Source organism: Suricata suricatta, chromosome 10 (assembly GCF_006229205.1).
Source record: "Suricata suricatta isolate VVHF042 chromosome 10, meerkat_22Aug2017_6uvM2_HiC, whole genome shotgun sequence".
NCBI classification, from domain to species: domain Eukaryota; kingdom Metazoa; phylum Chordata; class Mammalia; order Carnivora; family Herpestidae; genus Suricata; species Suricata suricatta.
In genome coordinates, this window is record NC_043709.1 from 11,090,430 (window position 1) to 11,108,228 (window position 17,799).

Sequence of the window (17,799 nt, forward strand, 5' to 3'; positions counted from 1 at the left end):
GAGAGAAGGAAGGGGTCCTGAGGCAGGGCTGGGGGAGGAGGTAGACCAGCCGCCTGGGAGGACTCTCCCACTTGCTCGACCAGCTCAGCTCAGGACGACTGTGGGGCTTTACCAATGGAGGACCTTTCCTCCTGTTCAGACCTTGTGGCCTCTGGGCCACTGACCTGGACCCCAGCGTGGACTGGGCCACCTCCCACCTGTGCGAGCCGGGTGCCTTAGCTACCCTCACCTGTAAAATGAGAGTATTCCCTTATGTTGTTGTGAGGATCCAATATCACGTGTATGTGTGGTCTGAGCCAGGGCCTGCTACACAAGTTTTCCCGAATATCGTTTCTGGCCTTTCTCTGTGGATCCTGGTAGCTCCAATGAGAAACCTCTCTCCCCCAGCATCCTCAGGCCACCAGGGCTGTGTCAGGATACCTGCTATGTGTCCATAATTAAGCACCTGCTTATCAGATATGAAAGCCAGTAAAGACCTGAGCTTATGCACCTCAATACCCATCCTTAAGCCTGCTCTCAATAAATACACAGGTTTAGTGTTGTCGGTTCCTTCCAGCAAAACCCATTTTCCACTCTCCTTTAGTGTAGTACAAAAAAGAAAAAAAAAACTCAACTCTTTTCTTTTTGCTTCCATCTAGAGAGCACAAGCTTCATGGAGGACCCCATTGAGTATTTCTGGAGATCCGAGAGGCAGGACGAACTGCATCTCCTGCTGACTGACCAGGAAGCCTGGGAGAGCTTCGTGGATGAGGCTGACTTGCCCACGTCACCCCCAGGAATGCCTCAGGGTGGTCACCCAGGTCTCCGCATGGCAGTGTCCCGCAGCTGGGGTGGAATATGCTCCCTCTCAACAATATTTGACGAATATGTCACCAATGACATTCACTGGCAGGGAGTGGCCTCCGGTTGAGAACAGATGACACCTGCAGAGGGCCGGTTATGTGATCTTGGGTCTTAACCTAAAGCAAACCTATCTCTGCCTCGATTTCATCTGTTCAGTTTTATTGGGAGGAATCTAAGATCCTGTATGTAAAGTACTTAGCATACTGACTGTCACATACTAGGTGCTCAAATAATGTTAAATTTTTACTTTTGTTAAGAGTATTTATTTTGAGAGACAGAGACAGAGACAGTACTCCTGGGGAATGGGCCGAGAAAGAGAGAGAAACACACAGAAAAGGGCAGGGGGGGGGTGGGTGGAGAGAGAAACCCAAGCGGGAACACACTGTCAGCACAGAGCCCTTCTCAGGGCTTGAACTCATGAACCATGAGATCATGCCCTGAGTCGATCTTAGAGGTAGACCCTCAACTGACTGAGCCACCCAGGTGCCTCAATGTTAACTTTTGAGAAGATTGCCATGAAGACACAGGGGCCAAGGGTCTTCTTCCTGGAGACGAGGGACAGGTCAGAAGAACGCTGACATCCAGGCTGTGCCGCTGAGCGTTGGACTAGAGCCTTCCCTCCCATCTAAGGAGTTGTAGGAATACTGCGGGATCCAGCTGGCCCACAAGGCAGAGAGGTGGGAATGGAGGTGGACCTAGCTGGGTTGGAACCAGACCCTAGCTCTGTCCAGCCCTGGGTCTCTGGTTGTGTATGTTTCAAAGTCTTAGATTAGACATTTGCTCAATGGGAAGAGTAAATCAGCCTGATAAGATTGTGGTGCAGGCCTTAGCAAGAACTGCAAGGTCAAAGGTGGGGACCAGAGGGCAGTTGTCTTGTCCAAAGGTCCTGGAGGCTTGGGCCAGGTCCCGAGCTGTGGGCTGGGGTAGACAAGTGAAGTTCTAGGTTGGAGGACTAGATTAGCTTAGAAGCAGGGCTAGAACTGTGTGAAACTCTTGGCATAACACTCTAGGTTTTGGGAAGAGAGGGTGAGGGGATATTTGTTCCCTCCCTTCTTTGATTTCCTCTCCACCAGGCATTCAGGACCATGGCTGCAAGAGTTGATGGATTCCCATACATTGCCTGGGTGCTGGGGGTCTTGACCATCCCTTGGACCCTTTCTTCTTCTTTACTTTTTTTTTTTTTTTTACTTTTTGTTTATTTTTGGAGACAGAGAGACTGAGCATGAATGCAGGAGGAGCAGAGAGAGGGGACACAGAATGCAAAGTCAGCTACAGGCTCCAAGCTGTCAGCACAGAGCATGATGCGGGGTGCAAGCTCACCAAGCAGGAATTGATGACCCGAGTCCCCAGGTGCCCCTGTCCTCTTCCACACAGTGCAGCCCCGACCAGTGGGAGGCAGTGAGGCTCTGTGACAAGGGCAGGCATCACAGGGGCAGCTGCCAAATCTACTCTTTGAGGAAGTCCGGGGAAATGCACGAGTCCCCACCCAAGAGGAGAGTAGCTCCTCCAGCAGCTGGTCCAAGTGCGGGGTTCTCAGTCTTCGGGATTCACGTAGCCGGCTCTCACGTCTCTCGTATCTGTAAGCGATCCTACAAGTTGCACATGGTGCTGGTGTGCATGCAGATGAAGCTGTCACCAGCTAAGGTGTGAGTTAGGCAGGTGACACCTGAGAGGCTGGGGTGCTGGGTAGTGAGTCGGGAGTCAGTGATGTGAACTGAAGAGTCTGGGGGTGCCCGGGTAGGGGATGTCCTGCTTCTCAGTTCACTGGGGCAGTGGCTGGGCCACAGCAGAGGACAGCAAGCATGGAATATAGTGGATGTGCCAGGCTAAATAATCACTAAGGTCTTGTCCTGCTTTTTAAAAACCAAGTACTCAGAATTGGCCAGGCTGCGAGTCAGAGCACACCATCCCTAGGACTGCCCCGACTTTTGGCAGCAGCTGCAAATTGGTGGGTGATCCTCAAACCACCCTTAGATTGGGTGATGCCCTGAAAGGGCACACAGAGCTCACTGAGAGCTGTCCACTCAGGCACAGTGCCTTCCAAGGAAGGATGCAGGTAGCCGTCAGCCAAAGAGAGGGATACACGAGGCAGAGTCTGGGAGGGTTTTGAACGTGAAGTTTCTGTTGTCCTCAGACACATGGTGTCCTGCATGCAGTCTGTGACAAAGCACGTGGAACATTGCCCACTGGGGAAGCTCACACTGTGAAAGAAAACAGTGACTCTGAGGTTTATTAAGATGGTGAAGAAGACTTAATTCAGGGATATGGCCATAAAAGATAGACCAGGCTCTACACCTGATAAGGGAAAGACAGCTGGGGATTTCTAGCCAAGGCTGGAGGCGTGGGTGGGGAATGGAAAACCACAGAGAGAAGAGGAGGAGGATTCTTGCTAAACAGACCAACAGGGTTCTTGCTGAAGGCAGGTGAAGATTTCTACATCAGTGGTACCCGAACGGCTCAGTTGGTAAGCCTCGGACTCTTCATTTCAGTTCAGATTATGATATCACTGTTTGTGAAATAGAGCCCTTGTTGGGTTCTGCACTGACAGCGAGGAGCATGCTTGGGATTCTCTCTCTCTTCCCCTCTTCCTTTCTCTCAGTACCCCTCTTTCTGCTTTTGCTCTCTCTTTCTCTTTCTCTCTCTCCCTCTCAAAATAAAGAAATATACTTAAGAAAAAAAAGAATAAAATAGAACTTCCTTTCAAAAGTGGGATTTGAGGCTGTTTCCGTAGTGTAGTGGTTATCACGTTCGCCTCACAAAAGTGGGATTTGATCAGATATCAGTGGTGATCAAATAGCAACAGTGGGAAGATTCTCATTAACCTAACCTCACAGAATTCTTGCTAAGACTGGGCACCACAGGCTGTCATGGACATGACACAGAAAGTCATGGTCGACAAGGTACACACAGACTGCACCTGGTCAATGAGAGGGCCTAGAAGAGTCTGACTAAAGTTTGGTCAAGAGGAGAGTCTTTTCAACCCCAGTCTTGGTTTATAGACTTCTATTGGGACCCAGTGACATGCTCTGCATGGCTGACCTGTCTGTTGTCTCCCGCCTCTCCTTGAGGTCACACTCATGCTTTTAGTTTCTTGTTCCTCCAAAGGTCAGAACCCATAGCACATGACCCAAAGCCTCCAACATACAGCGTGTTGTCAGCTGATGTCAGGCCAAAGGCCCAGGCAAAGGAAGACAGTCCTACCATTCTAGGACCCTTACCATTATAGGTAGAGGCCTAGAGATCACTTCTCAGTAGCCAAGGGCAAAGGGAAGACCTCCCTGTGGGTAGGGATGATCCTTCTCTACCCACTAAGATTTCCTGAAGGAAGGTGTTTCTGCTTCAACCCCACTTCCCTTTGTCCACCTACAAACACTGTGCCATGGACAGTGGAGGCCTGCCCTTGAGTGGGAAGCCATATTATTGAATACCCACCACCTGAGGCACCTGGGCAGCTCAGTCAGTTAAGAGTCCGACTGTTGATTTCTGCTCAGTTTATGATCTCAACAGCACAGAGCCTCTTGGGATTCTTTCATTCCCTCTCTCACTGCTCGTCCTTCTCCCCTGCCCCTCAAAACAAATAAATAAATATTCTTCAACAAAATACTTACCACGAAGAGCATCTTAAGGTGACTACTTCTTTATTTCTTGACCAAAGATGTATCACGGAGCACAAGCAATATACAGAATGTAACATTGCTGGAAACAGTCTTTGCCTCTGTACAATTCTTGTCCATATGATTTATAGTGAGAGTCCTGTGGTCCAAGTAGGGGAGATCACATCAAGCCCATGTGACAGATAAGCTTTATAATTCACTTGACCTTCACTCTTACAGGGAGGAGGCAGAGGTGCTACTTGAACATCTGAGAGCACTGGAAGAAGAGTTGTTTACAGAGGACATAATCAGGCTCCCGAGTGACCCCCATGAGAGGAAGTGCTTTTTGAATGAGTTTCCCGGCTTGAAACAGAAGCTCGAGGAGCAAATACGAAAGCTCTGTGAGCTTGCCGACAAGGCTGACGAGGTACACAGGAACTGCACCATCACCAACATTGTGGCCAGTTCTGCCGGTGTCGCCTCCAGTGTCCTGACCATCCTGGGTCTGGGTCTGGCCCCTGTAATGGAAGGGACCAGTCTGACACTGTCTACAACTGGGATAGGGTTGGGAGCAGCATCTGCTGTCACCAGTGCGTCCAGCAGCATCATGGAGAACACAAAAATGTCATCCCTGAAAGCCGAAGCCAGTCAGGTGACATCAGCTGGCAGTGACAAAGGGAAGGAAGCTGCAAAGGCTATGGGTAAGAACATAGCCCGAGCTACTTCCTTAACAAGCAAGTGCATTCAAGCCCTGCAAAACATTAGAATGAATGTTCGTGCCATGAGGCTGGCCAAAGCCAATCCTCACTTAGTTGCCCAGGCCAAGAGATTCATGACAGCTGGGAGTGTCTTGGTTCGGAGTGGGAAGCAGGTGTAGAAAGCGTTTGGAGGCACTACTCTGACAATGACAAGAGGAGCCCGGCTCATGGGTGGGGCCACTGTGGGCATCTTCCTTATGATGGATGTGGCCAACATTCTGGAAGAATCAAAGCACTTGCATGAGGGGGCAAAGGCAGAGTCGGCTGAAGAGCTGAGGCAGCAGATCAAGTTGCAGGAGAGCAAGCTGAAGGAGCCCATCCAGACTCATGAATGTGTGAAGAAGACCTGACTCTTGAGCTCCGAGCAGGGCAGGGAGTAGGGTCGGGTGTGGGAGAAAGGCATGGAGGTACCTTGTTAGAAGGGAATAGGGGGCAAGAAAATGTTTTTGAGGGGCGCTTGGGTGGCTCAGTTGGCTTAGCGTCTGAATCTTTGTTTCAGCTTAGGTCACAATCTCACGATCCATGGATTAGATCCCTGTGTCAGGCTCCTCGCTGACAGTGCAGAGCCTGCTTGGGATTTTTTCCTCTCTCCTCTCTCTGTCCCTCCCCTGCTCTCTCTCTCTTTCTCAAAATAAATAAATAAACTTTAAAACAATTTTGAAGTTTTGGAATGGGGTGTAAAGGAGTTTTAGGCATTTCTGTAGCTGAGCATGGGGGTGGTAATGAGGGGTTAATGTAGATGATGAGGGATGTAGATGATGAGGGGCTGGGGTGACAAAGAGAAGGAAGGCATGTGGAACCAGGAAGAAGGAGGGAGGGGACCTGAGAGTGAGCATGATGGACCAAAGAGGACACGGAGGACATGGCTAAAGAGAGACATGGAGGAACAAGCCATGGGAAGGCCAGGCTCACTCCAGTTAGAATTGTTGGCATGTAGAGAAGTACTTCTCCTTTGACCTCCCCATGGTGTGACATGCCAGCGAGAACAGACTCCTCCCCTTCTGAGGGCTCTCCAGCCCTACCTGTCCTGTGTCCACCCACATTCATCTTCTGGTAGGCTCACCTTAGGTAGAAGGTTTCTTCCTTGTGATGACTGGTGGTGGTGATGAAAATGCTGGCAGCAGTGCTGGCGGTGGTGACGATGGCAGTAGGCAGCGGAAACGTTTGGCCAGTTGCTCGTGCTCCTTGAGGCCAGGGTACACCAAGACACCGAGGAAGTTCCAAAGGCTGAGTTGGAATAGTGGTTGATTGGGGAAGAAAACAAAAAAAGGAAGAAAAGAGAAAACAGTGGCCAGCAGCAGATCAAGGAAACTTGCTGTATGTCAAGGAAATCAACCAGCTTGGGGTCAATGGATACCACCTCTTTGAGCCTCGGTTTCTTCATTGGTTGGGCCTTGGGGGACAGTACTAGGCAATTTGGTATTTAAAAAGACATTTTTGGGGCACCTGGGTAGCTGAGTCAGTTAAGTCTCCGACTTCATTTCAGGTTATGATCTCACGATTGTGGGTTGAGCCCTGCATCGGGGTCTGTGCTGATAGCTCAGAGCCTGGAGCCTGTTTCCGATTCTGTGCCTCCATTGCTCTGCCGCTCCATGCTCATGCTCTGAATCTCTCTGTCTCAAAAATAAATAAAACATTAAAAAAAATTTTAAGACTTTTTTTTGAGAGGGAGAGTATGAGTGAGGAAGGGGCAGAGAGAGAAGTAGACACAGAATCCAAAGCAGGTTCCAGGCCCTGAGCTGACAGCACAGAGCCCAACATGGGGCTCGAATTCACCGACCACAAGATCATGACCTGAAGTGAAGTTGGGTGCTTAACTGATGGAGACACCCAGGCACTACAACAAGATGGTGTTTCAGATCCATGTGGTTTTTCCTCCCTTGTGTTCCATGAGCTACTACAGTAAATGTGGACTGATTCGGCTGGCCTCTATGTTCATCGAGGGGCTTGCTTGGGCTCTGGAGGCCTGACTTCCCTTCCCCATGAGATCGTCTTCCAGGCTTTCAGGGAGCAAGATCTCCTTTGCTTTACCCTCAGACCTCAGCAACCTGAGGCCCCCACAGGACACACAAAGTGTGTGTCGGGGGGTGCTTGTTCACATCTGCTTTTAACCTAAGCACTGATGTGTTCCTCAGCCAGTGTCAAGGACCCAGGGTTCAGTGATAGATGATTGTGTTTCTCTCTAGGGTAGGAGGGCCAAGTCTTGAACACCCCCGATTTCTTCCTTCATCCTTCCCTCATGGACTGCCCAGCTGCTCAAGACCTTCCCTTCCCTATCAAGGAATCATAGTGATTCTCTCTTCCTTTGTTCATTCCCAGAACCCACCTGACTCCCTTTCTTCCCAGAAATGCCCTGTGTCAGTACTCTCCCAGCAGGGTGGGGAGGAGGCTCCCAGACATCCTGGTCATATGGTTGGTTGGATAAATGGTGGACTAGTGGGTTCACCAGCCCAGACATAATTCATGGGGAAGGCAAGAAAACCTTCACTGAGTGTTCAGGTCTAGTTGTCACCCAGAGCTCATTGCCAGGGATTATAGGCACTGGGGTCAAAGAAAATGATTCATTGGGTATTTTCCCCACATTAAGTGACCTGGCCTTAATGTCTTTCCACGTGTCTGTTGCTCTGATGTGCCTGGTAGGAAACTGAAGGAGATAGGAGGGGTGCCTTGGGGAATTCAAAGAACAAGCCACACTCAGAATCTCTGCCATATTGGACGGCATCTTCAGCTGAGAAAATGCATACCAACAGGTTGGGTTTTGGAGACCCAGGGACAAAGTAGGGACTCCTAGGCCCCAGGTGCTGAGTCTGTAGTGGACAGGCCTGGGGCCAGGGCAGGGATTATCTAGGTCGAGGAAACAGAGCCTTATCCCCTTCTAAAGACCTACTCCAAACAAGTACATCATTATTCAGGCTTCCTACTCTTCAGCGAGTGGAATAATTCTTGGTTAAAGGGCCTGTTATTTTTCTCACTGCCCTTTATCCATCCCATTACAGATCAGAAATGTGACCTGGAAAGCCTCTGTTGTGTAGAGGAGGTGTGTCCTCTAGACATGAGGTTTGAGGCCTTCAGATGGTTAGCACTGGATATTGCCAGGAGCAATGAATCAGCCACCACAAGTTCTGTTCCTTGAATTGTTTGAAAAGATTTTCATTAGTTTTTTATTTTTGAGACAGAGAAGGGAATGGGCAGAGAGACAGATAGGGAAACCCAAGGAAGCTCCTTGCCATCAGCACAGAACCCAAAGGGGGGCTTGATCTCACAAATCATGAGATCATGACTTGACGGAAATCAAGAGTCAAATTCTCAACCAACTGAGCCATACAGGCATTCTTTGTATTCCTTGAATGTTACCCTCCAAAAGGAAAGGAAGTAGGTGGGACCAAACTCTGAGATCGAAAATCATGGGGCACAGGAGCTGTCTTCCCCCATCATATAACGAACGTGGTTGTGGAGCATTCCTTGTGTCCGACTCCACCACAGGACAGTGGACCCCACAGTTGTATCAGTGAACCAACCCCAGGGATGGCAGTCCTAATCCTTCAGATGCTGTGACATCTCTACCCTCCTCAAGTAGTGAAAAATCTCAGTGGGACTATTAACAACCCAGTAGCTAAGAATTTATAAGGTCCGTATGTAGGAATCTGGTGGCTCAGAGGATCAGGAGATTGGTTCAGAAGACAGAGTTTACACCTGCTGTCAGAATACAAATGCTGGGAATGGCTAATCCTGGTACGTGGAAAGAGGATGTGTTGATTGAGCTGAGCACATGGGGGAAAGTCTCAGGGGTCCACAACTGTCTGGATGGATGCAACAGACAGAAATCCAGTTGACTTGGACCTGTGATCAGGAAAGACAGAAGTGATGAATTGCTGCTAGATCTTGGAAGGGGCAGGGACCATAGAGGATGAAAGGGACACAAACTCCCACTGAGGGAGCAAAGATGGAGGAAATGGCCAAAGGAACTTTGCAAGGCTGGAGATGAGTGTTTATTAAGGACTACGGACAGATGGCTAAGCTCTGAGCAGATTTGAGCAGGGAGATCAGAATGGAATGTTTCAGAGGGAATCCGTGAGTGTCATGGGGACAAGGACGTAGATGGGGAAGTGAGTCTGCACCTTGAGAAGCATATGAGGGACAAGCTGGGATGTTGACGGAAAGCTGTCCGGGAGGAGGGGACACACTAAGGGGTCAGGTGGGGCAGTTGTGGGTGGTGTTTGGGCTGAAGGTAGGTGTTAGGCTGGAGGTAGAGGACCTTGGTGACAGAGTCACCCTGTTCCAGGAATTGAAAGCCAGATTTGTTTAAATACACCTAAAAAAAAAAAGTTAACATTTGTTCAGCACCTAATATGTGTCAGTCACTCTACAAAGCAATTTACAAACATGATCTTAGTTTCCTCCCAATAATATTGAACAGATGAAGAAACCAAACCAGAGATCGGTGTGCTTTAGGTTAAGACCCATGGTCACATAACTGCCCTCTGCAGGTGTCATCTCTTTTCAACCCGCGGCCACTCCATGCCAGCGAATGCCATGGGTGACATATTTGTCAAATATTGTTGAGAAGGAGCATACTTCACCCCAGCCCCAGGACGCTCCCACCAGAAGAAATGGCGACCACCTTGGGGATTCCCGGCATTGACCTGGGCAAGTAGGCTCAGCCATGAATCTCCAAGGCTTTCTGGTCAGTCAACAGGAGATGCAGTTCAACCCGGCTCACAGAGTTCCAAAAATACTCAGTTGTGTCCATGATGAAGCTTGTGTTCTCTAGGTGGAAAACAAAAAGTAAAAGGTTGCTTTGTTGTTTCTTTTTCCTACTTCACTAAGGCAGGGAGGAGACCAGCTTTGCTGGAGAAAACCCACAACACTAAATCTGTGTAATTATTCAGAGGCAGCCTAGGCAGGAGAATTGAGATGCATAGACTCAGGCCTTGACCAGCTTTCATATCTGATAAGCAGGTGCTAAATATGGAGACACAGCAGGTGTCTTAACAGAGCCCTGGTGACCAGAGGCTACTGGGCAAGGGGAGGTTTCTCCTAGATGTAACAGGGTGGCTATAGAGGGGACATCAAAGAAAATTTGGGAAGGCTACTGTGTAGCAGGCCCTGGCCCTGACCGTACACACACGTGATATTGGATCCTCACAACAACATAAGAAAATACTCTCATTTCACAGGTGAGGGTCGATAAGACACCCGGCTAACTAGGTGGGAGGTGATGCAGTCCAGCCTGGGGTCCAATTCACTGGCCCACAGGCCACAGGGCAAGAGACAGAGGGAAGGTGCTCCATTGGTAAAGTCCCACAGTTGTCCTGAGCCGTGCTGGAAGCTTGGGTAGGTCAAGCAGATGGGAGAATCCTCCCAGGTGACTGGTCTACCTCCTCCTCTGGCCCTGTGGGCTGCTCTGGCTTGACTTCTGGGTCATTTGATAAGCAGCAGTGGGACAGAGAAAGTGAGCACCCCAGCCATTATCCTGGGAAGAGGACAGGAGAGAGGGGCCCCTGTAGACTGCTGGGGTGGGACTCCCCTTTTTCCTTCTCAAAGGCTCAAGGACACTCAGCAATCTCCATCAAAGTCTGATTCCTTTATATGTCAGCTCAGCTGGAGGCACTCCCCCGATTTCAGGAATCATCTGGAGTTGACTACCTGGCGCTTCTGGGTCATGGTGTCAGCAGTGGGATTGCAGAGTTTCCCCTACAGTCTGCATCTGCGTCTAGGTCAGAAGGAGGTGTCACTTCAGCCTTGTGAAGGAAAGAACAAATTGTGGAGTCAAATGTCAGCCAGCTCAATGAGAAAGAATGAAATCTGGCCATTTGTAGCAACGTGGATGGATCTTGAGGTTGTCATGCTAAGAGAAATAAGTCAGGCAGGGAAGGACAGATGCCATATGTGTTTCAACTATAAGTGTAGTAGGAGAAACTTAACAGAGGACTATGGGGGAGGGGAAGGTGGGGAAAAAGAGTTAGGGAGAGGGAAGGAGGCACATCATGAGAGATTCTTGAATACTGAGAACAAACTGAGGGCTGAAGGGGGAGGGGCGAAGAAGAAGAGATGTGATGGTCATGGAGGAGGATATTTGTGGGGAAGAGCACTGGGTGTTATATGGAAACCAACTTGACAATGAAGTATAAATAAAAAACTAACAAACAAACAAAGAAACAAAAAATGTGAGCCAGCTGTGGCCACACGGCATCGCAAGGGGCCAAGTCCCTGGTGGTTATCTTGGGAAGGCCACACATGCCTACAGGGACATGACCTGACCTGTCTGTCTATCTCCTGGACCCTACTGCTGCTCCCTTGGGAAGATGCTCGCCTCACTGCAGCTTACTCCCAAGTCAGGTCAGAGTCCTGCTGTCCTGTAGGGGCACGAGGAAAAGATAATCAGACCAGGAGACCGCTATCTAAGAAGTTATAAAAGCACTGAAACCGAACACAGAAGATAAGATGGGAAGAAATGTTCTGCCAATTACTTGAGGTCGGCACATCTGTGTATCTGAATTGATAAGAGCTAATGTTGATCAAGCATCCGTGAGGGGCAGGACTCCTTCCGTGTCCCCTCCCTGAATATTCACACACTCTCCATGAGGTGGGAGCCCTTGGGGCTCCAAGTGAGGCGCCTGGTTTGTTTCCACAACAGAAGCAACAGGTAGGCCCACAACTTCTTGGCTTCCTGTCTCCTGTGTGATGCGCCCCTCAAGGTGGTCTCCAGAGGGATGCATGTAATGGGAAACTGGGTCTACACCCTGAAGAACAAGCTCTGACCCATGACACAGGGCCAGCCCTACCCAGACTTGAGCAGGAGCTGGACCACCTTAAGGAACCAGATAAGATGATCCCTGGGCCTGAATGAAATGAGAGCAGGAGAGGTAGGGGGAGCCACTGAGGTGTCAGAGGCTTGTGTCAGCTCCACAGGGAGGAAAGGTTACTGGAAGGAATGTTACCATAGCAGTCTCATGGACCACCCGAGGCCTGGAACTGTAAGGCCCAGAGACCCGTGGCTTGGGGAAGGGGCCGCCAATAGGGTGTGCTGGCCTTCTGACCAGCGTTCCACTGTCTTCCCCTTGTTACACCTCGAATTTGAATTCCAGGGTCCACTGGTGTCTTCTGACTTATCTTCATGTTCATTCAGTCTGGTGGAGCCTCAGCTCACAGGACTGTTGAAAAGGTGTCCCGATGAGACCTGCATCCCACCCATGGCCACGTCTGTTTCCAGGATGTCAGAGCTGTCTGCCAATGACAGAAAGAATGAGGAGAGGGGCACTTGGGTGACGGTTGAGCTTCTGACTCTTGATGTCAGCTCCCAGGGATTGAGTCCCACGTGGCGCTCTATGCTGAGCATGGAAACTGCTTATGATTCTCTCTCTCCCCCTCTCACTTCTCCCTCACTTGTGTGTGCGCACTCTCTCTATCATTTAATACGCACAAAAGAAAAGGAAAGATAAGAAAGGAAAAGAACAAAAAATACTCAATCTAAAATTTAATGAATAAGAAGAACAGAAAAGAAAGGAACAGAAAAGAAGAAAAAAGAAAAGAAGAGAAAGAATGAGGTGAAACCATTGTCCCCAAAGTAAGCTAAGGAGAGGTGAGCTTTGGTGTCAACCTAGGCGGGACTTTTTGTTTGTTTTAATGTTTATTTATTTGTGAGAGAGAAGAGAGAGAGAGGGAGAGAGAGAGAGAGAGCAGGGGAGGAGTAGAGAGTGAAAGAGAACCCGAATCAGGATCCAAGTTGTCAGTGTAGAGCCTGACGTGGGGCTCGAAACCACAAATCACGAAGCCATGACCTGAGCCGAAGTTGGATAATCAACCGACTGAGCCCCCCAGGTGCCCCTGGCAGGATGTTGTTATGTGGCTGAAGATGTGGATCTGAACTGCAAGTCTCCTTCCTCCTCCATTCATTCATTCATTCATTCATTCATTCATTCATTCGTTCATTCCATCATCCATCATTGAACACTCATTGATACCTTCTCCATCTGTGTGCCGGGCACGTGCAAGGATCTGGGGACATAGAGATGAGACAAGGTCCTATCCTCTGTGGAGCTCAGAAAGCCATGGAGCACTCACGTGTGCACAGTGCAGGAGGGGGAGGGGCTCCCAGCCATGGCCTCTCCGTGCTCGTTCTGGCCCTGCCCTTCCCTCACCCTTGCGCTGTGGTAGTTCCCCCCCCCCCCCCGCATTCTCTGGGACACACCTCCTCTCTCCCTCTGCATGGGCCCAGTCGTCTGCCATCATGCACTCCTGTCCCTTCCATCACCTGGCCACCGCCAATGTATCCTTCAGACTCCCTCAGCTCCTCAGAGGTGCTCCCCAGACCCTCGGTGGGATTCTGACGCTCCTCCTCTGGGCTCCATGGGGCCATGGGCTTCCTCTGGCAGATCCTTGGCACAGCGTATTCTCACCAGCTGTCCCATGTGCTCCCCCTCCTGCTGCAGGGACCTGGCCACTCTCTGTACCCCCGGCTGCTGGAGGGGTGGCTGTGAATGCTGTCAGACCCAAATGGCATATGTGTAACAGAAATGAGGGTTGGCTCCGTTTGGTTTTTATCAATAGAATTGAGGTAAAATTTTGCATATGACCAACTACATCTAATTCAAGTGCACAATTCAAGAGTTAAAAATAGAACTTCCCAGTGACCCAGCAATAGCACTCCTACGAATTTTCGCAAGGGATACAGGAGTGCAAATGCTTAGGGGCACATGTACCCCAATGTCATAGCTGCTTTTTCAACAATAGTCAAATCATGGAAAGAGCCCAAATGTCCATCCACTGACGAATGGGTAAAGAAGATGGGGCTTATGTATACCATGGAGCACTACTAGGCAATGAGAAAGATGAAATCCTACCATTTGCAGCAACGTGGATGGAACTTGAGGGTATTATGCTGAGTGAAATAAGTCAAGTCAGAAAGACAGATATCACCTGTTTTCACTCCTATGTGAAACCTGAGAAACTTAACAGAAGACCATGAGGGAAGGGAAGGGGAAAAAAAAGGTTTTAGAGAAGGAGGGAGGCAAACCATAAGAGGCTCTTAAATACAGAGAACAAGCAGAGGGTGGATGGGGAGTGGGGCGGGGAACAGAGGAAAATGGGTGATGGGCACTGAGGAGGGTACTTGTTGGAATGAGCACTGGGTTTTGTGTGTAAGCGACAAATCACGGGAATCTCCCCCCAAAACCAAGACCACAACATTTTCCTTTATTTTAGGTAACTTGACAATAACTTATATTAAATAAATAAAAAATAAAAATTTTAAAAATGATGTTTGAACTGAAAAAACGAATAAAATAATGTGTAATATTCAGAAAATTTTTAAAAATAATTTAACAGATGAAACTTCAAACACAATCAATAGGCTTCCGAGTGGCTCAGTCGGTTAAGCATCCGACTCGGCTCAGGTCATGATCTCAGAGTCTGTGAGTCTGAGCCCCGCATTGGGCTCTGTGCTGACAGCTCAGAGCCTGGAGCTGCTTCAGATTCTGTGTCCTCCTCTCTTTCTTCCCCTTCTCCGCTTGTGCTCTGTCTCTTTTTCGCAAAACTAAATAAAAACAGGAAAAAATGTTAATGACAATCAAGATATGAAACACATGTATGATCCCTAAAGGCTCCTGTGTCCAGTCCATCTCTCTCCCAGCCCTGGGCACACGCTGACTGGCATTTCGTCACTAGAGTGACATTTATATATTGCATGTACAGCATGTAAATACTTTGGAGAGAGAATTTCCTAGAACTGTATGTAAATCGAATTCTACAGTGTGTCCTGGAATTGCATAGTAATGGAATGCTATAGTAAATATTGGACATACCCTTGTCCCCAGCATACTCTTTTGAGATTCACTCACATTGTTGTATATATCGGTAGCTCGTTTTAAAATTGATGAGTGATACGCATGAGTATACCACATTTTGTTTACCCTGGTGACAGACATTTCTTGTCTTGTCTTCTTTTATTTTTCTGTTAATATTTTATTAATTTTTTTAATTTACATCCACGTAAGCATATAGTGCATCAATGCTTTCTGGAGTAGATTCCTGAATGCCCCGCACCCCGTTAGCCCGTCCCATCTCCCATAACCCCTCCAGCAACTCTTCATTTGGTCTCTTTATTTAAGAGTCTCTTATGTTTTATCCTCCTCCCTGTTTTCATATTCTTTTTGATTCCCTTCCCTTCTGTTCATCTGTTTCATATCTTAGTGAGTGAAATCATATGCTCTTCATCTTTCTCTAATTTCACTTAACATAATTTCCTTAGTTCCATGCACGTAGTTGCAACTGTCAAGATTTCGTTCTTTTGATTGCTGCGCAATACTCCATTGTATCTACATAGCACATGTTCTTTACCCATTCATCTGTCAGTGGACATGTGGGCTCTTTCCATAGTCTGGCTATTGTTGAGGTGCTGCTATAAACATTGGGGTGCATGTGCCTCTTGGAAACCGCACACCTGTGTCCCTGGGATAAATACCTAGTAGTGCAATATCTGGGTCATTGGGTAATTCTAGTTTTAATTTTTTGGTGAACCTCCATACTGTTCTCCAGAGTTTGCACCCCCAAAAGGAATTCCCACTAGTTTGCATTCCCAAAAGCCTTTCTCTTTAGGGAATCTCTACACCCAACATGGGGCTCGAACTCATGACCCTGAGATCCAGAGTTACAGGCTCCACTGACTGAGCCCACCAGGCTCCTCCGGGGTTGTTTCTAATGTGAAACAAGTGTTAACATCACGGTGGCTCAGAGGTTCTTGGAGACACTAACCCAGCTCCGACCTGCACAGAAGAGGGCAACAGGGAGCTGTTCAGGTCTGGGGGGACCTGCACCTCACAGTGGTTTTATTTGGTCGTCAAGCCAAAGTCATGCTGGCAAAGGAGAAAAGAACCCGAGGAAGGGAAATTACAGGAAAATGACCAGATGATCACTAAACAGGCAGAAATGGACAAAACATAACATGAAACAAGGTCAAAGGTTGAAATGTGGAAATGGGCTTGAGTTCGCCCCCCCCCCCCCCCCCCCCCCCATGTTGGTGAGTGTCAGGCCTGCAGCGCCCTGGGAGCTCGGTAGGGGACAGTGGACTCTGCCTGCTTGGAGGCTGGATGGCTTCTCAGAGGAGGTGGTGCAAGATTTGGGCTTGGAAGTCTAAGCACGATTTTTGCAGGGGGAGAAGCAGGTGCTCCTGGTGGAAGGATCTGCCTATGCAAATGCCTAGAGGCCACCCTGCCCCCCAGGGAAGTAGCTGCACTAGGGCATCTGGTGTGCTTGGGGATGCTGATAAGTCCTGGCGATAAGAAAGTCCTGGCGATAAGAAGGTACGTAAATCCCCCGAAGTGAGGTGGGCGGGGCAGATAGGAGAGGGCAGGGAACAAGGCCAAGGCTGGTGGGAGGGGGCGGAGAGTCTCACTTGCTGAGGGTCCCACAGTCAATGGCAGGTTTTCCTTCCAGAAGCCCAAGGCAGGCTGTGCTGAGCCCACAAGGACCTGGAACATCCGGGCTTCCCGCTTTGATGGAGTAGGATGAGCCCGGTGGTGAGTTCGTTCCATCCCTAGCACTCCGAAGTGGAGACTTTCGGTTTCCCTTTCAGTCCCAGATATATTGGACCTGGAGGCGTGTGGTCATTGCAGGCACACCGCGGGTGACAGGTGACGGGGTCACACAGCTCAAGAAGCCTGGTGGTGTTCAGCTCAGAGGAGGATTCCTTGGTAAGTTGGGCGGGTGAGAGCCCCTGCCCATCGACTCGCCCTCCACAGGGGTCTTTAAGGAAAAGGGAGCAGAGTTGGGATTTCTAGCCTCAGGTCACACCCTAAATAGCGGCATGGTCAGGATTTGAACTCGGGCTTGTCTGCCTGCTTCCTCAAACTGTGCCCATGTGCCCCAAAACAGAGTAGAGGTCTGGATGCACTGCTCAGCCCAGGTTCCAGACTGCGTGGAACTGATCCCTTTGGGGAATTTGGAGGAAGCAGAGGAGGGGACGGAGGGCAGGTAAATGGGAGCCTCTCCCTATGGTGGCCTGACCCGCAAAGCATTTCTTCTGAGATGTCCAGGATGAAGGACTCAAGGCTGTGCTGTGTCACCACAGTGTCTCTGAGCGTCTGCTCAGTGCCCGGGCCCCTTCTGGTTTCTGCCTCACCCCGTATATGCAGTCATAGAATAAATAGAAAGGGAAATGCCTCTATATATATATGTATATATACACATATATATATACACACAAATATATGTATTTTTAAAGTTTATTTATTTTGAGAGAAAGCAAGAATGGGGGAGGGGCAGAGAGGAGGGAGAAAGAGAGAGAATCCTAAGTGGGCTCAGGGCTCGAACTCATGAACCATGAGATCGATGATCATGACTGTAGCTGAGATCAAGAATCAGATGCTTAACTGAGTAAGCCAGGCAGGTGCCCTCTGGCCTCTCCTTCCTGAGCCAAAGTCCACTGCTCAACTGACGGAACCACTCAGGTGCCCCCAAAACGCCCCTATATATTAAGTCTCCCCTTATTAAGATTAATTAACAATTAAATGTTCCCCATTCTATTAACTCCTGTTTGCTTCTATCTACCTCTTTTTGCCTTTCTATCTACATTTTTTGTATATTTTGTCTCAGCTGTCCTCATTTGA

The 17,799-nt window shown here is 49.0% G+C and overlaps 1 protein-coding gene across 1 annotated transcript; it reads left to right on the top strand.

The window, feature by feature from the left end:
* The first annotated feature begins 652 nt into the window (after positions 1-652).
* On the top strand, positions 653-5,544 carry LOC115305070 (apolipoprotein L2-like). The gene is given in 2 exon segments (XM_029955420.1): positions 653-765; positions 4,677-5,544. Coding segments are annotated over 2 exon segments (981 nt in total).
* The last annotated feature ends 12,255 nt before the right edge of the window (positions 5,545-17,799 follow it).